The sequence below is a fragment of the Panthera uncia genome, assembly GCF_023721935.1.
Source record: "Panthera uncia isolate 11264 chromosome C1 unlocalized genomic scaffold, Puncia_PCG_1.0 HiC_scaffold_4, whole genome shotgun sequence".
In the NCBI taxonomy this organism is placed as follows: domain Eukaryota; kingdom Metazoa; phylum Chordata; class Mammalia; order Carnivora; family Felidae; genus Panthera; species Panthera uncia.
Window position 1 is genome coordinate 4,870,311 of NW_026057585.1, and position 20,439 is coordinate 4,890,749.

General features: G+C 54.0%; 1 protein-coding gene across 2 annotated transcripts in view; it reads left to right on the forward strand.

Annotated features, from left to right (window-relative positions):
* Positions 1 to 12,175: 12,175 nt before the first annotated feature.
* Positions 12,176 to 20,439, forward strand: part of TBX15 (T-box transcription factor 15) — a 102,833-nt gene continuing 94,569 nt past the window's right edge. Inside the window, exon 1 of one of the 2 annotated variants that reach the window (XM_049616483.1) lies at positions 12,176 to 12,380. In XM_049616483.1, the coding sequence (XP_049472440.1) occupies positions 12,176 to 12,380 (205 nt within the window). Of the gene's footprint in view, positions 12,381 to 16,199; positions 16,507 to 20,439 lie in introns of those variants that run through there. The other variant, XM_049616482.1, reaches the window with a different exon arrangement.

Consider the following 20,439-nt stretch of genomic DNA (forward strand, 5'->3'; position numbering starts at 1 on the left):
AGCCTCGCCGTGCACCTCTCGCGGCTTCCAGCGCTGGGGCCCCCGCACACTTCCGAGCTTCTGGCGTGGCAGCCCCTGGCTTCCCTTAAGGAAGGCGCGAGGGGGCCCAAGGGAGCTCCGGCCTAATCGACCAGGACCGCATAGTCTCCCAGTGGACCTTAGAAACAAGCCCACGATCAAGATCCTCGCTACCTTCTGCCTGGAAAGCCCGGGACTGACCCGAGTCCCCGAATAAGCCGAATCCTAACCTAGTTGTCCCCAGTTTTTCCCGCAGAGCAGAAGAGACCTGCCAGCCTGAGCGCAGAGGGAGCTGACAAGGAGCCTCTCTCTGGCGGCTACTTGGTAGGAACTTGGCGTTTTGCTGGCGTCTCCGCGTTTTATCCGCGTATTTGGTTGACCCTACGGTCGGTGATTAGCCACCCAGGCCCTCCCGCTCACCACGCCCCTGTGCGGCCCGGGAGTCAATGTTTTGGCAGGAGCCTCGGGGGCTCTGAACGTCTTGCGAGCGAGCGGAGTTGGCGAAGGCAAGGTTTCTCCACGCGCCCAGAACGAGCGCCGTTACGCGCTTCCCCGCTGCGCACCCCGCGAAGTTGGAGGAGGAAGAAAATTTTAAATACATTGGCCAAAATTCATTCTTGAGAGCACTTTGAAGTTGGCTAACTCGGACTGCGCTACTCTGCCCCGCTCCCTCCCCCAACTCCCTGCGCAGCCAGATGCACCAGAAAGCGGCACTTTGATCTTGCAAAGCAGTAATTCACATTTCTTTTTTTTTTTTTAATTTTTTTTTCTGTAAAAAAGATGATGGGACCGGGGTGAACATAATACAATTCCACGGGCGCGCGGTTGAGGAGCGGTTTTCTGGGCCGGGCCAGGGCTGGGCCCGGGATGCCGGCACATCTGTTCGCCCGGGTTTGCCGCATTCCAGGCTTTTTTCTTCCTCTCCCTCGGTGGACCGGTCCGCGTGATTCACCTCAGGCAGGAAGCTGGGCTTTATTTGTCTTTGACCTGGAGATGCTAGGAGAGGTGTGGAGAGGTTGGCCGGGGCGGGGGTGGGGAGTTGCCGTTGGAAAAGCTCTGAGGCTTTCCTTGATTTGAATTGGAAGAGAGGGGAGGAGCTCAGAGAGTAAAAGCGCCTCCTGCCTTCCAGCGAAGAACTCGGTACCCTCTACCCTCTTCCTTGCCAGGAAAGAGGTGAGGGCAGCTGCAGACTCTGTGGGTGCAGGGCCAACATCAACCCGTACCGTCGGTCTTTCCCGCCACAGGGATTTACTGAAATAAAACCGACGTGCAACTTTGTCTGGCACTTTGCCTAATAACCTCAAATTGGATTAAGTTCTCGAGAATACTAAAGTCGGTACAGCGCCAAACACGGCGGGTTCCCCACCGGCTCCTCCCACCCGCACACCCGGCAGACAGGTCCTCCCTTTTCTGCCCAGGTCGACCAGGCAAACTCCCACCGCTCCTGGGCCCGCTTGGAGACTCTGGTTCCCTGGGGTCCTCAGCCCGCCAGACCTTTCTCCCCATAACTGGATTCTCTTTCTCTTCTCCAAGTGGAATCTCTTCTCTTTCCTCCCTCTGAGACCTGGGGACTGCCTATCACACACGTCAGAGCTTGAGGAAGCAGTGCAGGAGGCCACCCATCTTCAGTCTGCAGGCTGGTCCCACTAGGCCAATGGGGTCTCTGTGGGAGTCTGGTTTGTGCTAAGGACCCTAACTTAGGCGGTTGTCCTGGGGGGGGTCTGCTCTGCAAGAGTTACTTACTTGGAAAACCCATTCCAGGCCCCCTCGCTAATCCTGTCCTGCGTCACCCTAAATCCCACTTTGGGAAGGTGGATCAGAGTGGGGGGACCCTAATTTCATGCCCATGCCGGGGTTAGGGTTTCAGGAGATGAGGTAGTCCTGTCCTCTTTCCTTTGATTTTTCTTTTTCTTTTTCTTGTTTTCCTCTTCTTTCCTTTTGTTATTTTCCGTTTCTTTTCTTTCTCTCTTTCTCTCTTCCTTCAGTTTAGTTTCCTCCTTCTAGCCTTCCTTCCCCTCTCATGTTTCTCTGGCTCTTGTTTTCTGTAGACTCCCAGTCCTAAAAGTTCCAGTCAAGTTTCTCAGGCTGTAAGGAGGCCACTGTCAACCTGCCCACCCGCACTGGTAGACCCCGACAGAGCCTGTGGGCCGCATGGGGAGCTGGGAATAAAACAGAAGCCGGCCATCTGAGAGTGGTCAAGGGCCTCCCAAGGGCCTGAGGCAAAGGCCCAGGAGAGGGACTGGCTCCCACCGCACATTCCTTTCCTCTCCGTTGCTCTAACACCCCCACCCCCACTCACTCACCTCTCTCTCCAGCCCACAGGACACGTGTGAGCTCTGCTTCCAGTTACAATGTAAAAATTCAGGAAAAAGTAGATGGAAAGGAGACAAGTGGGAGTCCCCAGTAGGGAGAAGAGTGGGCTCAGTCAGCTGGTTGAGTGGAAAAGTACATCTGTGGTGCTGAGGGAAACTCCCCGGCAAGAGGGGCAGGGGCGAACGTAACCAGTGAGGGTGCAAGGCAGGCTGGAGAGCAGCACGGAGCCTGTTATCTGGGGGAACATCCACACCAAGGCCCGGGCACACAACACTACGTTGCCTCGACAGGAGTTTTCATTCGGTGTTTGCTCAAAACAAGTCTGCGAGGGAGGCTGGATTTGCCATCAGTGGGAGAGAAAAAAATAGCCCAAGAAAAGAGGCTGCCAACATTCCACCAAGAAACCAACGTTGGGAAAAGGGGAAAAGGAGAGGGATGTTCGGCCTGAGTTTCACCCTCTTCCTTCTTTCTGGATCCCACAGGAAGTGGCTGGCTGGGGCCAGTGCCCCAGGGCCATCCTTGGGACTGTTCTCCAAAACGCTTCCTTCGCACCCTCCGCCCCAACTCCCCAGGCCTGGGTGTGGGAGGAAGGAGTCAGACCTGCAACCTGGGTGAAGGGAGGAGGCTGCAGTCCCTGGGCACAGAAACACGATCAGACTCAGTGACTCTGAGTCCCACAGAGTCTGAAGGTTTCCGGGGACTTTGACACATCACTGCCAAGGTGCATCCTTTGAGAGGTGGGGACTTCGATGATGAATCTGTCTCCTGCCCAAGCCCGCTGGTCGGTGGCTTCACAGGGAGCCCTTCTTGGGCACCAGGGCCCTCTATTTTACTTCCCTCTCCCACCAGATTAAACTAAAAAGCTGTTTCTCCCAAGCCGAGCTTTTGCTTCCAAACTCCAAAGTTCTCTCTTATGCTGGGCCCCAAGGCCCTAGGAGTTTTCCCTCTCTGAGCCCTTTTATGCAACAATCTGATATCTGGGGCCTCAGCTATTTTGAGGAATAAACTGCTGATACCAGTCAATGCTGGGGCCACAAGACCTGTTCCTTATTTGCATTTTAAACAGACCTGAGCTGTAGAAATGGGGACTAAAATATACTATGGACCTCAGAGTTGAACCCTGTGAATAAGTGTTTTGAAGGGGGGGGGGAGGTGGGAGGAAAACTCACTTTGAATACCTTTGAGGGTCCACCATAGGAAACAGCCTCTCCCTGGTGGCCTTCCAGTTGCAGAAATGGCTTCCCTGCCAGATCAACACACTCTGTTCTCGGGAAACTTCCAGTCTGAGGGCAGAGGTGGTCTGCAAGACACTGGCTGCCATCCACCACTGGGTGGACAAAGTCCACTGGGGAAGGACAGGTGTTGGAACTGAGCCGGGGTGGGGGGTGGGGGGCTCTGCTGCCTCCTAATTGAGCAGTTACCATCCCCTGCCCCCGAAGTGTCTTATGGGAGATGTGCGCCTGGGGGAGGGGCAGGCGGTGTGCAGGCAGGAAGCCTTCAAGGAATAGGTGGTTTGAGGGGGTTGGACCAATAAAGGATCCGAGCTTTAAAAGCCTATGGCGCTAAAGCGAAGCCGCCCTGGCCGTCTGGGCCGCGCCAGGAGGGAAGGTCGGGGGCTGGCAAGTCCGAGGGAGACATCCGCTTGAGGCCGGTCCTGCGGAGAAGCCACGGGCGCCCACCGGAGCTTGGCAGCTTGATCTTAGTTGACTGAGCCCCGCCAGAGACGGCAGCTCCCGATTCCCATCCCGCGTGGCTGGTGGTGTTTTATCTTCTCTGTTCAGCACCCGTTGCGTTTCATCCCCGGGAAAGACCAGATGGAGCTCCTTTTATCTCCTTGCTCACAGGGTTGCTGCGCTCAGGCTGAGAAGGCCTTCTGTGTGCATTTCAGATGGGGTGGGCTTTTTTCTACCTCTGTAAGCCAACTCTATCGGTGCCGTCTTCCCCACCCCTGCCCCCTTAGCCGGGGTCACTTCACGGCAGAGACAAACTGGGTGTGTGAATTGCACCCAGAGAGGCTGTGGGTATAGGGATTAAGCATTCTGGCTCTAGAGCTATAATACCTGCACTGAAAGCTGTGAGACCCAGGCCAAGTTATTTAACCCCTTTGTGCCTCAGTTTTCTCCCCTGTAAAATGGGCCTGGTAACACTAGTTCTTGGTTCACAGAACTTGAAGTGGGTGGAATGGGTTAGTTTAGGTAACACGCTTAGCACAGGGCCTGCCACAAAGTAAAAAAGGCTCAGTTAATATTAGTCCTTTGTAAGTGGTGCAGAATAGAAAGAGAGGAGATACAAAATGAGATCTGATGGCGTGAGAGGAAGACTGTGGAAATACATGCTTCTTATCTTTTCTCTCTGATTTTCCTGGAAGTGGGGGCCTCTGGATGGCAATGCCTCTGCTGTTTTTCGAGTTGGGTCAGAGGTTCTCATTTCCTGCGAAAGCAATCTCGAGAACAGCAGCACTGGGGGCAGGTGTCAGTGGTGCCATGACCCACCCTGGTGCCACTGCTCTCTGCTGCTGCCCCGCCAAATCCCCAAACCTCTTGGGCCTTTGGTGCTGCAGACACAACTGAGCTCTGGGCGACTATGGACGCACCCGTTTGTTCTGCCCGGGCAGCGCCTTCATTTGCCTGGATCTGTGGGCTGTCCTGTGAAGTGTTTGGAAAGTATGTAAAGTTAAGCAAATATTTTTCCTGATTAGGGATAGATAGCTTTCCTTGCCCCTGGCTTTTTGGGGTACTTAGCTGTGAGCCAGAGTGCAATGCCTCCTGCGGCTGTTTGAATGCCTCCAGCGTGGGACTGCCTCCCCCATCCCCAGCGGTAGGCCCTGTAACGGGCAGTGTTGGCCTCTCCACAGACACCCATCGTGTGTCTTTGCTCTGAAAGACCACTGGAATAGACAACTATATATATAGTAGAACATATAGTAGAGCATATAGTATATATATATATATATATATAGAGAGAGAGAACTATATATATGCATGTATTTGTAATTAGTCTTATATGATATGGTATATGTTTTATATATAATCATAACATATAATAACACATATGTGTGTATATATGTGTATACATATATATACATATATACACATACATACACATATCTTTTCAAGGCTCCTTTGCTGGGACAATGGGGCTCCCCGTGTTGGTAATCTCTCTATGCCAGCTCCCTTCCAAGTCACCAGGGATGTGATGCACATCACTCATGAGTTCTGGATATTTTTCCACCCCTTTTGATTTGGTTTCACTCAAGAAGGGTGGAAGGAGGCGGCTTATGAATTATGGACCAACACGAATAAAAAGCCTCCCGTGACCTAGCTCACACGCCTCTCCCCAGCTCCTGCTTCCCCAGCCGGGGGGCAGAAGCAAGCGTAGGTCTGGCCCTACCTTTGCAGGATTTAATTCCCCAACCGCTCCTTGGAGCTGTGCGGTCAGAGAGCTGTTTTTCCACTCTTTGTGTAATGGACAATTCGTTCCTCACTCCTGAAGAGGGAGAGATTGATCCATAAGGAGGCTGTAAAAATCTACTTGTCAGCTTAGCTGGTGCCGGCTCAGGCCCAGCCGGCTTGCCTAGTTCTACCAAGGACGTTTTGCTCCTGGGTGGCCAATTTTTATTAGTGACAAGTGAAATCCAAACACACTTCTGGCAAAAAAAAAAAAAAAAAAAAAAGCCTTTAGCTGGTGGTTGTCGTGGGCGGGACCCATTTCGGTGCCCTCCTCACTCAGTCCCCAACCCCGAGCCCAGGAACCTCTGGTATCCTCTTTAGGTTTCAGGGCTCTGGCCCACTGTGTTCCACTGTAGGGCCTAGGGCTTCTCCCCCCTTCACCCCCATAAGCTTTAGATAATCCTTCCTCTCAGTGGAAAAACCAAAGTGAAGTCTTAACCTTGCTCAGCCATGCACCTGCAAAAACCAGCAGGAAGAGAGAGATGGGGTCACATTTAGGGGCAAACCTGGAAGAGCGGGGAGACCATGGATCAGAAAGAACTCAAAAGAATCTTCTGCCTGGGAAGCATGTGGCTCCTGGGGTTTGGCGTTCCGGTGGAGGCAAGCTGGCTGAAGGGTCAAAGGGGCTGCATGCGATTAAAAACAAAACTCGACAAAACACTGCTATCCCTGCTAGGTGCCATTTCTCACTGACCCATCTTTCAGTCCCTGTTGGGTCTCCAGGGCTTTGGGGACCCCCTGGTCTCTCCCCGGCACTGGGTAGCTTTCCCAAGGGTTGAGGCCTCGAGGCTGGGTGCTCATCATTTTCCCCTTCTTTTGTCCCCTAAGTGATCTTCACCACAGATGAAGCTCCACGGCAGATGAAGGAGGAGGTTGTGGGGACAGCCGCGTGGGTTAAGCTTCTGGAGGCCGGGGAGAGCTCAAGGGAGCTGTGGAGTTGGGAAGGAGAGGCGGAATCCTGGTAGATTTCTGCAGACTTCGGGGCTAGCTGAGTGTGTGGCCCAAATGCTTCCCCATATGGCTGTGCGTGATGCTGCGTTTCTACGTGCGTGTTGGATTTTAGAAAGGCATGTGCGTACATGCATGCAGCGGCACTCCGTAACAGATACAACCATGGCTCCGTACAGTCATGATGGTGCAAAATAGATGCACGAACCTTGTGCTTACAAACTTCCTATACAAGTACATAGCAGTTACTGATGTACCCACGTTTATTTGGGGGTGCGCGCCGGTGTCCTCAAAATCTGCTAACCTTGGGTTGGTTGCCTCAGGTAGCCAAGCGGCCCTGAGCTCAGGAGGGTGCTGGGATGTTGCCTTGCAGCCCAGGCCGAGCAGGGCGAAGGCAAGGGGCAGGAGGGCCTTCCGGGAAGCCCCCTAGCCTCACGCCCCGAGCTTGCCTTTCCTAGCGCCTAGGTACCCGGAGGCTGGCTCCTCCCTCACCCTCCGTGGGCTCAGCGCAGGCTCGAGGTTTCGCTTCCTGCGAAGGCTGGCAGGGCAGGAGCCGGCTGCCCCCACGGCGGGGGCAAGCTCAAGGCGAAGGTCCGGCGGCCGGGTTGCGCGACTCGCCCAGGGAAAAGAGGCGCTGGGCCTAGGGGAACAGGATTTCCTCGCCTCCTGGGCGCGGCCGCTCCGGGCAAGGCCACACAAGGCCCCCTTTGTGGAGGGGCCCAGCTCCTGCGCAGACCGAAGGCGGCGAACAATAGCGCAATGTTGCCGCTCGCCGGGCCAGGCTCTCCCGGTTACACCACGGCCGCCGAAGGCGAGGAAACCGGGTGGCGCTTTTTTATAGTCACGAGTATAAAATCGGGGCTTTCTCCCCTTTCGCTCGCCCCCTACCCCAACGCCGATAGAAAGCAGATAAATTTATGAAGGGCGAGCTAAGAGAATAATTACAGGGTGAAGGCCGTTAAATTTTATTTCCAGTCCCAAAGGCAAAACCTGCGATTTTATTGCAAACATCTGGAAGGACCAAGAGGTGGGCACGCTGCTGGTTTAAAATAAAAACAAAAGATTTTATTTCGCGAAAACAAAAAAACATCATTAAAGACCCTTTCGCCCCCACGGACATTTATTTTAAAAAGTGTGAGGGGGTTGTTGAACAGTCAAGGACGCACGCCGGTCCTGAAGCTCCTGGCAACCTGAACCAACCCAGAGACTCGAGATGCGGTCTACCGGAGCGGGCCTGCCAGCGGGCAGGCGTTTCTAGAAACCGACCCCCTCCCACGCCCTCCCCGAGGGCTCCAGGCCAGTTTTGCCACCCTGTAACTGGGTGCCAATTTGGAAGAAGAAGTGAAAAGTGGGTACGTTGGCCTCATATTCCCCGAAGAGGCGGTCACAGCAACCATAACACCTCAGGTCTGTTCCGCCTCCCACCGATTATCTTGCCTGCTTTGCCTAATTGTAAAGTATTTAGGACTCCTTCATTCTACCCACAGGGAAACTGAGGCACCGGTCATTCATCAACTTGCCTGAGGTCACAGTTTAGAGCTGAAGGGGACTTTCAGCTAGGCTTCACCTGCCTTGGAGTCCGGAGGGTCACCTCCCACCCCATAGTCGCCTCATAATGTTTTATATCTAGTGCCTAGACAGGCTCAATTCATTGTAATTGCCTCCCCCCAACAGAGTGTCCTGCCCACGTGTTTAAGGGCACACTAACATGTCCTGCTGGCAACCGTTTTTAACATTGTTTTCAATTACTCAAGACTGCAACATCACACAGATCACCTTGTATTGAGGCATTAGCAGGAGTGGGACTTAGGGTGGTATTTAGTGGGGAGAAACCGGAGGAAGACTGCTTCGTGGGGGGGGGGGTGCAGGAGCTGTGTTTCCAGGACTCCTGTCTTTATACTGCAGAACTCTGGTGTTCCTTTGAAAAATCAAAATATCCGGACATGGTCAATTATAGGTGAGCAGTCATCACGCTGCCTTTTCCTTCTTGGCTTTCCTCCTGTCAAGGCTAGGACCAGGCACCCATTTCCCATCTGTCCCTACCGGTAGTCAGTAAGCTTCTCTTCCCCATTCCCCTTCGATCCCCTCTGACTCCTCCAGTGCTGAATAACCTCTGCCTCTTGGGGACCCTGCAGGGGATGGGGTGGGGGGGCGGGCTCCAGCTTGTTCCTTTGCCATCAGCTTCAGGCCTGAAATCTACCCGTAGACTCCACCCAAGACCCAAGGTTGTTGGCTGGGAAATCTGGGGACTGCCTCAGGAGTTAGCCTCAGACGCTGGGTGCCCCACTTCTATTCCTAAAGGTTGAAGAAGAGAGAAACTGGGTAATGAGATTTTGAAAACACTGATATAATGAGGGGAGGAAAATGCACACTCCCAGATTTTTGCATTCAATCCCCCCAAACCTCTTTTTCTTCTTCTCCCCAATCACATAAATTTATACACTTCATAGACATTAAACCATCCTGCTTAAGATTGTCCCAGGCCTTCTTCCCCATCAGTACGGGGTCGTGAACCAAGGACTGCATGCCCCTGGGCGTGGGGTGGGGGGCATGGAGGAAACCACAAAGCACCTTAGATTGACCCCTACTGTCACAAAAAGGAAATATTCCTGCCCCTCCCTTTTACCTAGAGGAAAATTCCTGTTTTCCTGACAGATCCAAAACAACCTGGCTTCATTACCATCTGATTTATTTTAATGGCCTAACCCACAATTCTAGGATATATGAATATATAATAGAGGTGTGGCCACCTACATGTGGGGGGTCCTCTAAGAACTCTATGTGGAGCGAAGGCTTTGGGGTGAGGTGTAGATGCATGCCATTGAAGCCATTGCTCTCTTCTCCATGCATGTCTCTCCCACGTGTGTGTATGGGCACCTACATTGTGCAGGCTTTCTGGGCCTGCACGTCAGTATGTGAGTAAACCAAAAGTTCTTTTTTTGAGAAACTTTCACAGCCTCGGGGAGAGTGTATGGCCTAGGGTGCAGCTACTTCTCAATCCAAACTAGGTCTGTGAGAGAAGGTCAAGGCAAGAGGCTGCCAGAGGGATGGAGAAGAGGAAAATGCTGGGAAGGAATAGAGTTTGGCCCCGTCGACCCCACTGGGCCTGGTCCCATCAGACCCCAGCCAGGGGCAGTCACACCAGAATCGGGAGCCTTAAGAGAGGTCTGAGCTGCCAGGAGAAGGTAACTGCGTGCTTGGGGCCTGCCCTTGTCTCCAGCTCTGTTGCTGAGGCCCGGTAGTAGTGATTGTGTTGTCACCGGAGGCCAAGCGTGGCTGAACCGCACACATCCCATGGCTTTTCCATTTTTCTTCCTGGATTTGCTGCGCCACTAGCTTCCTCTAGTCTGGCTGGAGCCCAATTTGAGGGGGCTCCAAAAGTGTTCTTTTCTGTTTTCCTCTGAAGAGGCCCAAGGTACATTCATGACACTGCCGATGCCTCCAGCACCGGAGCGCTTCTAAGTGTAATATCGAGGACTAGATTCACCCTTCGGTCAGGAGGGGTAATGTGGCATTTCAGAGGCCCCACAGGCCCTCCCTTCTCGCCCCAAGGTGGAAAGACAGATGGGCGCTTGTTCTTGGGGGGCCGGTGGCACGCAATGGGCCCCCCTGCCCTAGGGCTTGCTGACTGTACTCAGGGCCTGGCTGTCCTCGACACCTATCTGCTGAGCCTCTCTCTTCCGTCTGTCGCTCGAACCGAGAGCTGGCTCTTTCCTGCCTCTTCGCCCTGGGACAGAAGCGTCTCCACCAGGGCATTGGGACGGGAAGATCGGGCTGTAGCTAGGCCGTCGCCCGCGAAATCCGAGACCTTTTTTTTCTGCTTGGCAGGATCAACTTCTCGGCCCACTGAAACGGCTGTGCGTTGGGATCCGCTTGGGGTCTCCGGCGGCCCGCGACCAGCAGCGTAACCCAGGAGGGCGGGTGTGGGAAATGAGAATGGCCTCAGTGCTGGATTGTAAGTTCCATAGGAATCCCTGACGACCGCACTATCCTGAAAGATTTTTTTTTTTTTTTGAAGGGTGGAGGGAGGATCAGCTGGCGGGGAGAGCCTGGTTCCCGAGATGATCAGATTTGAAGGGTATTCTGAAAAAGCTCCTCCGCTGTCAAAGTTACTGGCTGCCCTCGCCCAGCCCCTCTCCGTGGGTTCTCCAGAACAAGCGCCCCGAGCCGGCGAAGCTCAGATCAGCATCCACGCCGAAGCGAAGGCGAGCATTTGCTGCGTGCGGGCCCAGTCGGGGTAAGGCTTCGCAGCGCGCGGTAAGCCGGGCGCCCCACGGCTGGCCTTTTGCTTTGAGCGAGCATACGTCTTCTTCTCCGCCAGGTAGCACTGGAAGGAGGAAGCGATCTCTAGATTTCCAATTACAAGACCCTGGATAGTAACGGGGGCGTCTTTGTTTGTTTCTTTCGTTTTGCCTTAGCCAGAGTTGATTGGAAATCGTACGACAGGAAAATAACCTGTGTGGCGAAATCCGGGCAGAACCAGGAAAGCTAATAGCATCTGGGAGCAGGAGCGAGATTATCAGAAGCGTTTTCTGGTGTTTTTGGACAGGTTGAGAGCCCCCGAAATCCAGATTGGTAATTTAAATGACTCTGAGCTTGCAGCATCTATGAGACCTATCAGATTTGGAAGGAAAAGATACGGATTTGGGACTTGCAGGAGTTTGGACCGGCACAGATCAGACCTCGACTTCCAGCTCTCCTCCCTCCCCCACGAAGAACCCGTGGGGGACCGGGAAGCCAGGGGTTAAAGTGGGCCCTGGAGCATCCCCGGGACTACCGGCGCGGAGCCTTGGCCCGAGCCTCAGTCTCTCCCCTCCTCTCATTGGCCCGCGCTCTCAGGGTTTCTCCTGTTCCCTCCTCGCCATTGGTCGGGGGCTGGCTTTTTTTCCCCTCAGTCTTTCTCTTCCTCCCCCTCCCTCTCCCTCGCCCCTCGGACAGGAGCGCACCGCCTGCCCCCAGCTCCTCGTGAAGGGAGGAATTTAGAAAAAAAGTTTCCCAGAAGTTTGGATCAGAGGGAGGACGGGAAGACCAAGAGAGGAAGAGGGAGAGGGAGGAGAGAGAGGGAGAGGGGGGAGAGAGAGAGAGAGAGAGAGAGAGAGAGAGAGAGAGAATAAAAAAAAGATGAAGTCCAGTCTGCACAGCCTGTGAGCGCCTGCCCGGGTAGGGTGGGAAGCAGGACTCGGGCGCTCATGCTGCGAGCGGGCGGCGCTCCGGGCGCTCGTTCCTAGCGGCTGGGGCAGCTAGGGGCGCCGGTCCGACCCGCGGCGGCGGAGGGCGGGGGAGGACGCAGGGGGAGGGTGCCGGGGACCCGCAGGGCCGCCGCCTCAGTCTCGGCCGCCGCGCCGCCGCCTCTCCCGGGCTCGGCCCGGCGGGCGCTCGGAGCGTGAGGGCGCGGGCTGCTCCCTCAGTAGCGGGGGCGAGCGGAGGCCGGGGTGCGGGCGGCTAAGATGAGTGAAAGGAGAAGATCTGCAGTCGCCCTGAGCTCGCGAGCACATGCCTTCTCCGTTGAAGCCTTGATCGGCTCAAATAAAAAGCGGAAACTGCGAGACTGGGAGGAGAAGGGGTTGGACCTGTCCATGGAGGCGCTGAGCCCCGCGGGCCCACTCGGAGACGCGGAGGACGCGGCCGCGCACGGCCTGGAGCCTCACCCGGGTGAGTGCGCAGGACCGGACCGAGGGAGGCGGGCGGAGAGCGGACGCCGGGCGGCCGGCGGGCGGGCGGATCGGTGTGGAGGGAGGCCCTGCTCGCTGACGCCCTGCCTTGCTCCAACGCGGGTTTCCTTTTCTTCGCGCAAACGCCTTGAGCCTTCCCCAAATTCGCCGCAAGCAATTTGGGGGAACTGAGCCTTGCATTTTCGTCGCCAACCTCAAGCAAGGAGGCCTCACTCGCATCCCTTTCTCTTCTGGGAGCGGAGCGCAGTGTTCTGGTGTGCGCGGCTGAGCGGCCGCAGGCCCTTGGGGTTAAGGAGGGGCGCAGATCGAAGGCGACGGCGGGAGCGGAGAGGGGCTGGGACTGTCTTTTGAGAGCCCCAGAGGACTGGCGCGGAGCTGTCGGGCTCCATACCCAGTCTCGGGAAATGCCCGGTTTGTCCCATTTAGCTTTCGACCTCGGTCCTCGCCCTGCCCCCACCAACTTTCCTGGGACTCAAGTTGTGTTTCCCCTACCCCGGCGACAACGGAGCATAATTATATTTCTACTTCGTTGGCGTTTATGGAAAGAGAATGTATGTTAGACCTCTCACCCTGCGCCCTGGGCCACTCTTCAGGGCCCACACCTCTGTGTATTGCGGGGGGAGCGGTGCGATTAATTTCTGTGCACGTTATATGTACACAACACGTAAAACTCAGAGCGGATGTCGGTGTCTGTATTTTAGCAGAAACCTGGGCGGGTGGTTGAGGGGGGAGACAACTTAAAGTTCTGTATTAAGTGCCAAGATTTCAACTGTGCAAAACAGCCCCGGGGAACAGCTGTTGTCGGAAGAATCTTGCGCGCGCGCGCGCGCGCACACACACACACACACACACACACACACACACACACCCGCTCGCAGCTTGGGTTTAGCGGTTTCAGAAACTTTCCAGCCAGGACTTATGTAGCCATTCTGGAGGTGCTCCTGCTGACCAGCTAGGGCTGGGGAGTAAACCTGGGTCAGCGCGCCGGAAAGCGGAAAGCCAGGGTGGGGGCGGCGGCCCGCAAAGGGATGGGGGTGGCCACGGGTCGAAGAGCTCTGGGACGGAGCTTGGGGCCCAGGGGCTTGGGGGCTGGAAAGCTGGCCGACCCAAGGAGGGACAGCTGTCGCTTACATTTTCTCTTTCGGCAGTGACAGTTCAATTTCCATGCTCCTGAGGCTAATAATAACGCGATTAGCGTGTGACTTGCAGAGACAGGGTTTTATGAATTCTCCGTGTTCTTGTGGCCCGTTACGGTATTTGAGTTTAGTGCTGGGGAATTATTTTTATTAGTCGATGAAAAGAAAATTAAAAGGGAGATTTATTTCGTCCGCTCAAGTCTTTCCCTGTATTTGGATGCGGGTGCTTGCCCACGCGGACCCCTGTGTGGGCAATCCAGAAAAGAACGCGTGGCTAATGTGTGCTTCCCATCTCTGGCCAGACCCTACTTCCTCACCGCATTTATATGTTGTCAAAATCTCACTCGGGCCTTCGCACAGTTTAGTGGAAGTTCTTTCAGGCCTCATGACAATTCACGATTCGGGAGGTTACTTTATTTTACTTTCCCGACGGTGGGAAGGCAGAAGTTACTTAACTGCGTGTGGCAGACGCCTTGTCCGGGGGACTTTTCTTTAAGGAGGGGGGCCAGGTCTGCGGAGCTGATCTTGGGTCGCACGTTCAAAAGGACCAACACGTGGGGTCATAATCAGAGGCTCAACTCGCAGTTTTCTCTTATCGCCGTTCTTTTCAGCCATAGTGAGGAGAGAAAAGGTTGGAGCAAGGTGAGACCAGCCCGGAGACATAAACGCGAGGGCCTGTTGTCCAGAATGCGGTTCCCTCGCTCCCACAGTATGGGGGCCAGAGGGTGAGGACCTAATCTAGAGCTTTGTGCCACACAGAGCTCAGTTGACCGTTTTCCTTTCCTGTATCATTCTTTTTTAAAAGAAAAAAAAATGTGCTTTTGTATTAGAGAAAACGAAATATGTTTGTGGGGCTACGGTCTGGGAGGAAGGAAGAAGCTGAAAGCGGAGAGCACTCCCGGGCCTTATGCCGGGCCGGCTACCAACCGGGCCTCGCTGCGAGGTGCGCCGAGGGGATCTCCAAGTCGGAGCCCCTTTAGTGGCCAAAGCTTTCTGACGAACCGGACGTACGAAGAGAAAAAAGATCTTTCAGAAAAACTGCGCGGTAGCGTGGAGCCTAGGCAGCCCCCGGAGTGGAGGAGGCGGAGCTGCAGGCTCTGGGCCCGGATGGTGGTGGAAGGCAAGGCCAGGGCTTGGGGTCCCCTGTAGGCCTTTCTTTCTTTTTCCTCTAATAGAGCGCCCTAACGAACACAAACAGACTGGGCCACCTTAAAGGTGTGTGTATGGTGGTGGAGGTGGGAGGGGGCACAGGCGACTCCGTTTGTGCCCAGGGCCGTGTCTATGCCGGTCTTAGCCTCCAATTGTTTAAACTCTCTTCCCGGATTAGGACAGAGAGCAGGCTGGACCCGCTGCGTGGCTCAACTGCGCTAGGCCGGTGATAAGTCAGGAACCGGGATAAAAACGACAACAAAACCAAAATTGCCACGGAGCTTGGGGAAGGATTAAACAAACAGGCAAACATACACAGGACACCCGCCTAGAGCAACTCTATTTATCATTTTCCCCCTTCCCCCCCCCCCCCCCCCCCCCTGACTGGGACCTCCGTTTCCAGCCTTCTCTGTCCGTGCCTTTAAATCCGAGGATCCTCAGACAACCCAAGGGTCAGATTTTAATGTTTAACTTTTATTCAAAGACGTGGCCTTTTGCTTTTTCACAGCCCGTTTTTCTTTTCGCGTCCGGACAGAGCTGGCTTTAGTTGGCGCCGAGCGCCCCACAGCCTGGGGCGCCAACCTGCAGCAGCGGGGGACCAGCCCGGCCTGCGCGCCGTGGGCGCTCACACATCAGAGGACACACAGTATGTATTTCAAACGTTTCCACCGAGTCTGCTGGTCCTGAAAGACCCTGAGGCCCTAAGGGCCTTGGAGAAGGGCCTGTGAGATGCCCTCATTATTGCCAGAACTCCGCGTCTTTGGAGAAGCCGCCAGGACGCAGCCGCCGCGGGCTCGGGAGGGTCTCCCAGGAGCCTGACTCTCCGGCCTGCTTGCCTCCGCCTCTCACCGAGCAGCAACAGGGAAAACTTTTGAGTCAGGATCGCCCGGAACAGCTGCTCCGGCTGCGGCCTTAGAAGTATATTTCAGGCACGCGGCGGCGCCATCTGCGCTCGGACCCCAGCCCCGGCTCCACACGGCTTCCCCAGCTCGAGTATGGGCCTTTTCCCGCCCAAATCCACAGCCGAGTGCTGCCGAGGTCCGGTCTCCCGCGGAGCGAAATAATTCAAACCTTCTGCGAAAGGATTTCCCCCTTCAGGGCCTGCGGCCCTATGCCTTGCAGCCGTGGCGCTCCAGAGGCCTAAGAAGGTGGCGTACGCGGGTGGGCACACAGAGCAGGCACACTCAAGAACGTGCGTGCAGAGCCGCACTCCGCGCGCACGTGCACATGCATCAGGCTCGCGGGGTCCCTGCACCCATCTACGCAATCCCTAGAGAAATGAGACGGGAACAGCCCGGGCGGTGCCCCAGGGCCCTTTCTTCTTCCGAATTACCGAGATCAGCTGTTCACGCGAATTAAGCTGCCAGTTTATGGCTTGTTTGCTCAGAGTAAAACTCCCAGGATTTTAATCCTGACATCACCCGTCCACCCACCCCCAATCCCCAATAGGGAAACACAGGGTCAAAACGGAGGAAGTGACTCTTCACTGACGTTTAAGTAATGGAGAAAACGCGATGCGTTTGAAGCCAGTGGGGAGAGTATGCTTGTGCTGGGCAAGAACCAGACAGGGCGCACGCCGGGGCTTGGACCGCAGGGCAAGGGTGTGGGGTGCGCCGGGCCGGACGCCAAAGCGTATGCCTGAGGTAGAGTCCCGGGCGAGGAACACTGGTTCCTCAGCGGTGCGTTCGCCCCATCGCCGGTGCAGGCCTCAAAGATGCCAGGCCTGGGCCCGGAGGATGAGCCAAGCGTGGTCCCTGCTGGACATGCGCAACGCTCTCTCGTGCCAAGTCAAAACGGCCTTCCGCGGTGGCCGCGCCTTTGGTGAGTGACCTTGCGTGAACGGGAGTGAGGGGGTAGGCGAGATCTGAATTCGTCCCAGGCTGGTGAGGACGGGTGTGTTCGAGGAGGGCCGCCGACGCCCTTTGGTCGAGGTGGTCGGACGCTGGCTGGGTCGCGGGGCTGGGAGAGCGCGCTGCACGGGCTCGCGGGAGGTGGGCAGGGTTCTGGAGCGTTCTGTGTAAAACACCAGCCCTGGTGCAGTGGCACAACAGAAGCCCCCCACCCCCAGGAAGAAGGAAACAGTTCTAACCCCCAGCATTCCGTGGATGGAACAAACTGCTGGAGGGCAGTGGGGAGGACGAGGAATGGGGGAAACACCCTAATGCCCAGCGTTTGGAATGTGATGGAAGGGGGGCAGACGGAGTGTGCTGTGCTTTGCACCCCCCGCCAGGTCGACCGGTGTCCCCCGAGCGCTTCACCGGTCCTTGTGATGAGGGTAACAGGCAAGTGCGGGGGAACGGTCTCTCGCGGACGGGCGGTGCGGGACCCCTCGCCCGGCCCCGCCGCCCACCTCTGCCGCTCGGAGACTGGTACGCCGCAAGCGTAACGCCGGGAGCAGGCTTTTCTGGACGTGACAGATCAGCTCACAGCCTAGGGGCGCAGCGCTTCTGAATTCGTGTCTTCCTTCCACGCCCCACCCAACGCTGTTTCTTATCGAACATTTTTCTTTGGGTTCAGAGCTGGACACTTTTAGGTTTCCTGATTTTATAGGTTAAACTCCCGGAAAGGAAAGTTCGCGGAGTGACATTCATGCAGGGGGAAGGGGGAATTAAATTTCTAATAATGGAATTCGTATTGCAATTATATTAACACATAGCCGCTACGGTTTTTCTGGCCCCCCACTATCACTTCAAATGGTCTCACGACCATCTTTTAAATATTAAAGAAAAATTAGTTTAAAATCTAATTAATACGCCCGGCACGTGAGGAGCGATTGAAGAATGGTGTGAAATGCCTAACCCAGGGGCCCAAACTAAAGCGATCGGTTTGTGTTCCCCCATTTATTTGTATAATTTCCTTTGTGTGTGCAGACATGAGTTTAATGGGAACAAGTCCCTCATCGCTAATCCTTCATGTTGGACCACAAGGAGAGAGAGACAAATATGTTTTGGTTCAGAAGACCTGAGATGTTTTGTTCATCCAAGCCTCTCCAAGGGCAACGCTAGTATTAAAGAGTGAAATATTCCAGGTCTGTCACAATCGTTCTCTCTATTGCCAAAAAAATGTAATATTAATAAGACGAGAGAACTTTTTTGAGATCCCGATTATGGACTCTGTTAGAAGTTTATTTCCCACACCCAGGAGTAAAATCATTGCTTCTTAAATCTGTAAGTTCCTTCTCTAGGTGACTGTAGAGTTAAAAACAAAAACAAGACTGAACTGAGCAGATTCCACAGGGATAAAGAGCAGAGAGCAGATTGGCATTCCACTTTCCTTTCTGGAAATGCAGAAATCCATCTAATGATTGTTCTGGGGGTGGGTAGCTGGTTATTGCTTTTTTACTCCCCAAAGACAAAGACAAAGTAGTTCAGCAGGAGAGAATATTTAAGTGGTTTTCTAGTTTTGACCTTATGGGATATTTTTCCACAGGGGAAAAAAAAAAACAAAAAACTAGGGAACTGGTGGAATGTGAAATCTTCCCCCCTTCTTTCTCTCATCCATGTGGTTTATTTTTGCCTTGCCTTTTCTGGTTTCTAGTGAGCTTTGAATTTTATACGTGTATGACTGAGATACTCAGGGGTCTGCGCTGGGAACGGCAATTAGCAAATTTATAAATTAGGGTCTGTTTACACGTCTTTGGGCAAGGATAATCATTACTTAATTTAAGTGAGGCCCTTGCTCTAAGTGTCAGGATGGAAAATGAGACTCAGTAGGGAGGACAGGAGGTGAAATGGGAAGAGGTGGGGAATTAAGCAACTGGTGACGACAAATCAACATTTATGCAGTGCCATTAATGGCTTCACTTTGAGGCAGGACATTTTGCTGACTACAAACTGATGATGAGCTTTTGATACCAGAAATGAAAATAGACCTTGCAATTGATACTCTATTCTATACTCTTTTTACCAGCCAATGTTTAGCTATGCCCTTCATACAGAAGTGTATAAAATGTATTAAAGAGTATATAAACAACTGTATGTGATTATACACAAGTTTATGTGTGAACTTGACAGCTCGGAATGGCACATAGATAACATCTCAGGAAATATTAGAAAAACATTAGAGAAAATAAACTGCTCTTTTTTGTGGAGCCAGTTAAAAAATTGGGAATACCTAAAATTTGGGGAGGCCAGAAATTTTGCCATCTGTACGTATCACTCACTTGCCAGTTCAAGAGAATCCCAGACTGGAAGCTCCTGGGCACTGGCATTTTCACTTAACTGCCAGATTAAGTGAACATTTTGACCAAAGTCTAAGAGAAAACAGCAGAAAATGAGGCTGTACAGATGCAATTTTTAAAAGATCGGGAAGAGTGGAAGTTTTTTTCTAACTAACCTTGGCATTTAATTTTGTGAAGAATGCTACCTTCATTTCAGACGGGCAGAATGCTGACTTCTATTGAATAATTTCATGTTCTTCCATGCAGAGAGCTAACGGAATCACCAAGGGAAATCTGGTTAATAGAAATAACGAGAGAAACTTGATTTGGGGGAAATCACTTAAGAACATAGGAGATACGTGCAAAAATCTTCTCCCTATGTGTCTGTCCCCTTGTATTTTCTTCAGAATAGTTGCCGAGGCTAAATGAGCCGGTTCCAAATTGCCACACAGCCCCCAAGTCTGAACTGCACCCGTAATATCCTATATAGCCTTCTTTTAAAAACCGGAATACTGCAGATGAGAGCAGAGTTCCCTTGAAAGGTATCATTAGGGGTCATTACCGAGCCGGTGCCTTGGTGTTGCAGCGCGTGGTTCTCAACAGGGTGACACGAAATTCTTGCTTCCAACACCCACCCGCTGCCTTCTCGGCTGTCCCACAGCCCCGAAGATATGGTCGAAGCCCCGGTAAACCCCCGTAGTCCCCCCGCACCCCTCCCCCCACATCCTGTTCCCCTCCCCCCACTTCCTATACGTATGCTGAAACGCCCATATTTTCCCTCTCTCTTTCTCGAAAAAAAAAAAAAAAATTCAGATGAAGTTGCAGCGAGGACTGACTGGGGATGGCCAGCTCTTCCCGCGAAACCATCCCGGGGAAGATGGGGCGGCTCGGGGGGCCTTCCCGACTCAGAGAGCGGGGCCGCGGCGGCGCCCTGGGGCGGGAGCGGCGGCCGGGTCAAGAGCGTCCGGGCCGGGCCTCGGTGCGCGCGCCCCGGCTCGGGCCCCGGTGCTCGGGGCTCCGTCCCCGCGGGCGGGTGCGCGCCGCCGCTGGCAGTCCCGAGGGGTGTCCCTACCCTTCTTAGCTCCCGCTACATCCTGGAGAAATGCGGGACTCTGGGGCAATCGGGAAGGCCCCCTTCTCCTCGCAAAAAATCAAGGGGGAGAAAACCCTAAACAAAAACCCCAAACGGAACCCAAGAATCTTCCACCTCGCGCCCCGAGGGGAGTTTGAGCCTTGGCTTTCATCAGGCTCAGCAAATTTCCAAGGAATCAAACTGACTTCAAACATCAGCAATTAGAAACCAAGAATCCTTCGGCCCGAAGAACTTTTAATCCCTAACCATTTCCAAATGGGTAATAATAGGGTCAGTAAATATCATAGCTAGTCTGTTAAAAAGGAAAGGCATTCTGTCGGTTCGAGGAGCGCAGGGTCCCCGGGTGCCTCAGAGGGTCATGAGGGTAGAGATGTCCCTGCTCTCTGGAGAGCGGGCATTGCCCAGCCGAGACAAAATGACAGCAAACAATTGTCCTTTACGCTATTCTTGGAGATTAAAAACAGTGAGGTAATTATTTTTCTAAAAACAAAACAAAACAAGA